The sequence below is a fragment of the Montipora foliosa genome, chromosome 10, assembly GCF_036669935.1.
Source record: "Montipora foliosa isolate CH-2021 chromosome 10, ASM3666993v2, whole genome shotgun sequence".
NCBI lineage: Eukaryota > Metazoa > Cnidaria > Anthozoa > Scleractinia > Acroporidae > Montipora > Montipora foliosa.
Window position 1 is genome coordinate 1,301,142 of NC_090878.1, and position 7,418 is coordinate 1,308,559.

General features: G+C 37.4%; 1 protein-coding gene across 1 annotated transcript in view; it reads right to left on the reverse strand.

Moving 5' to 3' along the window:
• LOC137974040 (uncharacterized) overlaps window positions 1-6,977 on the reverse strand; it is a 46,301-nt gene extending 39,324 nt beyond the window's left edge. Inside the window, exons 1-2 of the mRNA XM_068820960.1 lie at window positions 6,823-6,977; window positions 1,726-1,990 (exon numbers count right to left, since the gene is read on the reverse strand). Of these exons, the coding sequence (XP_068677061.1) occupies window positions 1,726-1,990; window positions 6,823-6,864 (307 nt within the window). The 5' untranslated portion in view covers window positions 6,865-6,977. The remainder of the gene's footprint in view (window positions 1-1,725; window positions 1,991-6,822) is intronic.
• Window positions 6,978-7,418: the final 441 nt, after the last annotated feature.

Below are 7,418 nucleotides of genomic sequence, written 5' to 3' on the forward strand. Positions count from 1 at the left end.
CCTAGTGCAACAGCGGCTTTAGAAGCTCTTATTAGGTATAACTTAACTAATAGGCGACTGAAGCAGCTTTTTTGTTCTATTTGATGACTTTTGCGCGCCAATCTGTTATGATCACTTCTATTCAAGAAACCATTCATATAAGTATTCATAATATTATAAATTCTAGTATTGACCCCATTCGTATAATTCAGCCTTAGCTGCAAAACGGAAGGAAATAAACACTGTATGAAGATAATGGTGATGATTCATCATGGTCATGAAACCTTCAGTAAGTATTCAAGAGGCCAAAAGTGTGCATTTATGTCACTTTTAGCTTTCTTTTGCTTCTTACTCGATGGTATTTGGTTCATTCATGGACGCAAAGAAATATCGATAAGTAAACACGTGATACCTAATGAAATGGCGCTTGATATCGACATTTTTTCAACCTCGCATTATAATGTTGAGTACTGTTTAAACAACCGTCAATTATATCAAGAGTGCATTGATCGCTCATTTCGTGGCAAACAGCCACTAGGTTTCAACAAATTCATTTTAGGATAGTCAAAAATAAGTCAAATTGTCTGTCCTACCACCAATTTCGAAAATCTGAGAGAAATTGATATATATCCATCTTCTTAAATTTATTAACAAATTTGACATTCCTTCTGACAGTAAATTTGGCTTTAGGAAAAATTACTGTACTTATTTGTACGACAAAATTTCATCTGCTATCATTAGCTTGCACCTAACTTCTAGGCGGTCATGTTAGTGTACACGGAACAACAGCGAAAAGTCTTTTGGGAATTAGGCTCTATTATTATGAAAAGTTGACTAACTTCAGTATTATGGTGTTCGACGTTCTGCCCTGAACTGGTCTTGTAGCTATCTTAGAAACAGGCAACAATTTGTTGAATTTGACGGTCATTGTTCGTGTTCTTATCAGATGCGATACGGGGTTCCTCGGGGTTCCCCTCCTTTTTCTTATAAATGTAAATGACTTATGTATTGTGTCAAATTTCTTAGACTTTATTCTACATCCCGGCGATACTAATATCTCCTTTTGCCCATAAATATGATATTTTTCTTTGTGAAACCGGCGTTACATTCTGAGTTGCTTTTTCATTAGTGCCAATCTAATAAGTTATCTATCAACTTCAAGAAATCAAAGTTAATGGCATTTGGACTTCGGCGAAAGGTCACCTACAGAGTTGATTTCGTTTCATTTTTAGTACTCAAAGACAAAATCAATTCAAATTCTGTTTTATCCTTCGTTCATAAAGCAGAACTGCGCTTGTTTAATAAGCTAGGTTGCACTGTCGTATATGTATGAACATGTAAAATCAAATCCTGTCTTTTTAAATTCCAAAAGCATTAGATAATTTCGCTTTGAAGAGATGTATAAAACAAGAGAACAAGAAAGGTGAACAGGAAATAGTAAACAATTGGCCCTTTGCAGGTTAGTGATCACATGGTAAAAAAACCGCCATACTGGGACGCAAATTGCGCACTGGGACATCTAAAACAAAGCAAGATAATTTAAATTTTCGTTGTTTTAGATGTCCCAGTGGGCAATTTACGTCCCAGTATGGCGGTTTTCGAACCATGTGATCACTAACCTGCAAAGAGCCCATTTTAGCCGTCATGGTTTGGAAATGATATGGAGAGGGAAATACTCTAGGGAGGGAGACACAAGCATATTTATTCAGAGCAGCTATACAGTAGTCTGACAGTTAAGTATGTTACCTATAGTTTTCTCTCCACCAAGATGAACTTGGATTTCCTTTGAGGCATGACGAAACAACTCAGGAAATTCACCAGGTCGCCACTCCTTCCCCCGCTCCAGTAGGCACACAGCTTGGCCAGCTCTGGCACAACGGCTAGCTGCAATAGAGCCGCCATAGCCTGAACCAACGACCAATACATCATACCGTGGTTTTATGGATGCGTGATCCAAGGACAACTTAGGAAATGCAGGTTTAACCTTTTCTTGTCGTCTGTTCACAGGTCGCTAGATATAAAACGAATTTCAGATTAGTAGAGCTTAAAGTCTAAAGCGTCAAAGGGACGAGGCGGGCGAGAGAGACGCCTTGCCCCTTTGGCGGGTTTGGGCGAGAAGACGGCTAATACTTCAGACCGTGATAGAGCTCAAAAATTACAATTTGAACGCTGGCAGAATGGAACAAGACAAAGGAACACTTCCTTTGGCGATTGTCAGGAGATCTAGATTTTGCAATTAGCAAAGAAAGAAAAGTAAAGAACCTTCATTTATACACGGCGATATTTAAAGTTTGACGCTTGTGGGGCCATGAATAGAAAGCAACAATGAATTCAAATAAACACAGAGAACAATGTCGAGAGCCCCTACCCCTTCATAGTCTATTTTATGGCCAATTACAGACCCCATCTTAGTCACTTTTGGATAAATGTAATTTTAGCAACCCCAACTTAGTCACTTTCTGCATAAACCTTACATGAAGTCTTTTCAATTGTAATTTCAAAAGGGAGTCAAGAGAAAATGAGGTGATGGAATCTAACGCGACTAGTAATTATTAAATCAACAAGTTAACGCTACAGTTCTTTCTGTAACAACCTTTTTTTACCACCAATCTTTCCACTTTTAAATCCGCCAAGCCAGAATTTTCTTGCCCCGAAAATCCCGACAATTTGCTATCCCATAAACTCAAATACCAAACATTGGAATCAGCTGTTGTTATGATGTACAAATCTAATCTTTACATGGGATGACCCCTGAATATCTGAGTTCTAGATTTGTTTTTTGAAACGACGTAACATGATATCGATTAAGGATTAATGAAAATAGATTGGCTCTTCCGCAGCCCCGCACCAATTATTCAAAGAAGGGTTTCTCTTACAACCAAGCCAGGTTGTGGAACAGCCTATTCAGTGACCTTCGTGCAGCAACATCTTTACGTGACTTTAAATTTTATCTACTTCACCACAGTTTTTAATGAGGTTTACACGGCATCCTTGTAAAGCAGCTTTTAGTATTTAGTTAATAGTATTTTAGGTTAGTTAGTTTAAATAGTTATAATTTTTATCTTTTATCTTTTTATAATCTCTGCAGAAGGATTTACCGTGTATAAATAAAGTTACTCCCACCCCCGGGGGGTGAAGAGTCCGAACTGGAAAGAGAAACCAGTTCGGGCTTTTTACAAGACGTGGTGGAGGTGAATTTGGGACCACCGAAAACGAATACATCGTTGGTAGACGGAGCGGGATTTGAATGCGAAACATTTCTGTGTAAATCCAGCATTCCAATCATAGGGCCACGCTGCTATTCTGATTTTGGGAAAAACTATGTTTAAATCATCGACATTTGGCTTAATGAGTGCAAATCTATGAACCAATCAAAATGCAGAATCCAATGGGAGATCCCGGGGTTTCCCTCGAAAAGCTGAGAAGACCCTGGGAAATGCCGTTACTTTACGGTTAGTTAGGGTTTTTATCGCCAAGGTGGCTCCAACGTGGTTCGAAATTCCTGACTGTATAGACAATTGCTAAATTTGTCCAGCTAAAGTGCGAGAATCACTTCACTCTTCGTCTAATAATATGTCTACATACAAGGCAAGGTCATAAAAAATTCGTAAGTAGTGTGCTGTAGACAGTATATCGTAAGTAAGGATTTTTGAGTTGGGTAATGTGTTGTTTACAAGATACAGAAACCAAGTTTCATCGGGGCAAAACAATTAATCCATTCGCCCTTGTTGGATGAAACGAGATCACTTATAGCCAACCTTGGTGCTACACGCCTCGTTGGCTACTTACCATTTCCCATCCAACACGGGCTCGTGGAATGAGCGGGGATTGGTGAAAAAGGTCCACGTGCATGAAAAACATCAAGGGTATATTTTTCGCAAGGAACTCGTCGCTTCAATGTCTTGCATAGTACGGTTTCTCTGAAAACATCATTAGAAATTACTGAGATAATTTTCAATCGATTTGAATGGGGTTTGGGGTGAGAAAATATCATCGTCATAATTTATAATTTTCTTTTGTTCATCATGGCCCTACTCAAGTAATTTAGATTTTAGATTGCATCATCTGTATTGTTATCATGTTATTCTGATATCTGATTTTACACCCAACTGATTGTTATTTGACAATTAGCATAAAAGCAATTAGCAAAGAAAGCATTTTGGATCAAACTCTCGTTGAACGAGGTGAAAGTAAAGCTTCTTTTGGTTTATTATTATTTTTAAAAATGCCGGTCTTTGACGATTTCTTACGCAAAGCATTACCCTGGTGCAGACTGGAAGATTGTGATACATGTTTTAAAAAATGTTCTGATTTTCACGTGGGGCGTAAATGCTGAAGTTAACGAGCTCGCTCATGTCAACTCAGCAGAATACCATTTTATGTATAGTAGAAACACCAGCACGTATTTGAGCAGGAACATAAGACGATTACCTGCAAAGCATATCATGGCTTTAAAGAAATTTTCATTGTCGTCAAATATCATTCATTATATACCAAAGATTCTGCTTTTCAATTGCAACGTGAAAATACATACATGTAAGTGTTATATCCGCTCAAATGTTTGCAAAACTGCTCCGCTGTCGTTCGGCCTTTGAAAGTACAGTACTCTTGCATTTTGTAAATTTTGAGCGAGAACGAAAAGTTGTTAATATATCAGCTTTTTGAGTCTATAAGTAAGAACGAGAATAACAAGCTTTGTAATCTGCTTCCGAATACATGCAGCCAGCCATGCTATTTAAGAATACGTAGGAATTGTTTTGAAATAAATCAAGTTAACGGATTTATGGTTGTATTATTTTGAGGTTAACCATCAATGGGGTTATTTCAGTAGAGTTATGACTTAGAGTTAGAGTTAACGACTGCCAAAATCCTGACTTCAAGATAAATCTTGAACTCCAAAATCTTGAATTCAGGATTTTGCCAGTCTAAAATCTCTAACTCTACGACATAACTCTATGAAAATAACTCTAAGAATAGCTGTCCCCTATTATTTTTAAATTATTATTGTTCTGTAAGAGTTACTCAAAATTCAATTTTAAATGCGATGTAACTTAAATAAACCAGTCTTTGCTTTTTTATTTGTTCTCTTGTTTGTTATATTCAAAACCCAAACTATCCACGGCTCAGTGAACCGTGAATAACAACTACTTCTTTTGCAGATTCTTTGAGTACAATCCTTGTTTCTCGACTGGTTACCAGCAGATGTTCTCAACTGAAGTTAATCAAGCTCACAATATTTTGTGTATTTTAGTACAATTTCCGTTGCTTTCAATATGAGGTTCCATAGTCACTTGTAAAATGGAATAACTTGGGTTCTATTCAGTAAGCAAATACCCTGGCAACCCAAAACCAGAAAAATAACATCTGGCTCTCAGGGTAGTGAGTACATTGTTGCTTCACTATATACAAGCCGTACGTGGTGATAACTAACCGGGGGTCAATTCAATAAATTAACGCGTCTTAAGGTCCGACTTGTAAATTCATGATTCAATAATAAAAAAAATTCTACACTGGAATCCACACGTGTAGCTCGGGTCACGATACCATTGTAATGTTCAACTGTAGCTTCACTTCTGTGCGCATGGGCAAACTGTCATGTCACCGCAACTAATTCCATTGTTATTGAAACAATCGAAAGTACTGATGTGGGGAAAGGAAACGATGCCATAGAAGTGTAATTAGTTATTGGAATTACTTAAGCAATCACTTCCTTTGTGTTATGAGCCAACTGCATGCGAATAGGTAACCCGTGCGTTATGACAACTCGTGCGTAGAATAAAATGTTTGACCCGTACAATAAATTTGAGATCAAAATTAAATTTGATATTTTTTGGGTAAACACGCAGTATAATGGAAGCTGCCAACGATAGTTTCGAACATTTGAGGTTGTTACTTAAGTTAACACTGTTTCTGAGTTTTCCACGCCCAATAATCAGCTTTCGTGACAATTTAATACTTTTGTCATTCATAAGGTCTCACGTTTCTTGCATGTTGTACCGAGAAACAAGTCGTTGTTTTCCTTGAAAAGTAACTTATTTGATTAATTATACCTACAATTATAGCTCTCACATCAACTGGAAGGCTAGAGATCATCTCTCACGGATCAAAATGTAAGGAAACATTCACAGCTGGGAGACTAGAGTAAGTTCAGAATTTTCCAGTTTTGTACAGAATAAGGTTTTTAATCTCATCGTTTGGTGAAGTGCATTTTATTTGTTCTTTCTTCGGTTTTTATTCACTGCGTGATCAGCCTTGTATCACAGTTTAGAATGTTGTTAAAGGTAGTATTGTTTTTTCTCTTTTAAGTTCTAGCTAGTTCTAACCACATAAGAATATTCAAGAACTCTCAGCCACACGGCTTAAGGAATTCAAGTTCATAAACCTCTATTGTTTCGAATCGAAGAGTTCAAGTTTTTTATTGCCACAGCAAGTTCCAGCGAGGTCCGAAATAAATTGTGCGTATCGAAATATCAGTCTCTGTTTTATGAAACCGTGGGTTGACATGGTTACGAGTATAACGCTACCACGTCGCCTACAAACACATGCATATCCTATAAAGTGCCTTTCCATACTTTCCACGATAAAATTTGCTCAGAAAAACCTCAAATTACTCGAAAACAAGGCGAAGGAAACAGTAAAAAGTCAGGATATCAGACAGACCTTCTATAAGAAATTCTTGTTTTGACCCGAAAACCTCGTTTGGGCGCCTTCTGAAACTCAAACGGCTTACCCGTGGGCTCAACTGTAATAACAGCTATTGATCCCAGTATTTCCATGTTGATGAACGAAATAGCAGCAGTTAAGCGATGGCCTAAATTCACTGAAAGACCAAGAGGTACTTACCCCAGTTATGTAGCCCCACTCTGATCGAAGCGTCTCAGCCATACAGTCTTGTTAACACCAGCTGATTCTGGTATCTAAATAGGATGGGTAGTGGTGCGTTAACCCGGTTCAGTTAATGACAATGGAACGAACACACAGTTGCGTTCCCGTTTCAGTTCAGCCCACGCAGTGCCTGTTGATGTATGGCAACCGATAAATGATTTTCTTGTCTTTACGCTAATTAGTCCAACTAGCCTCGTCATTGAGTGGAATGTCTTATATCACTCAGAAGTACTAAGCACGATTTCCGCTGCTAACACCGGTCATGTATGTGACGCAAACTCAGATTTTATTTATGCATTGATGGTTCCGCCTCTCTACCGCCTACCCTTCACTTTTGTTTTAAACTTTAAAACGCTCTAATAATAATAATAATAATAATAATAATAATAATAATAATAATAATAATGATGATGATGATGATGATAATGATGATGATAATAATAATAATAATAATAATAATAATAATAATAATAATAATAATAAATAGATGACACGCCGATAGAAAGAACATATTCGCATCCACCGTTTCCAAATATAATTCATTCTGTCTGCTG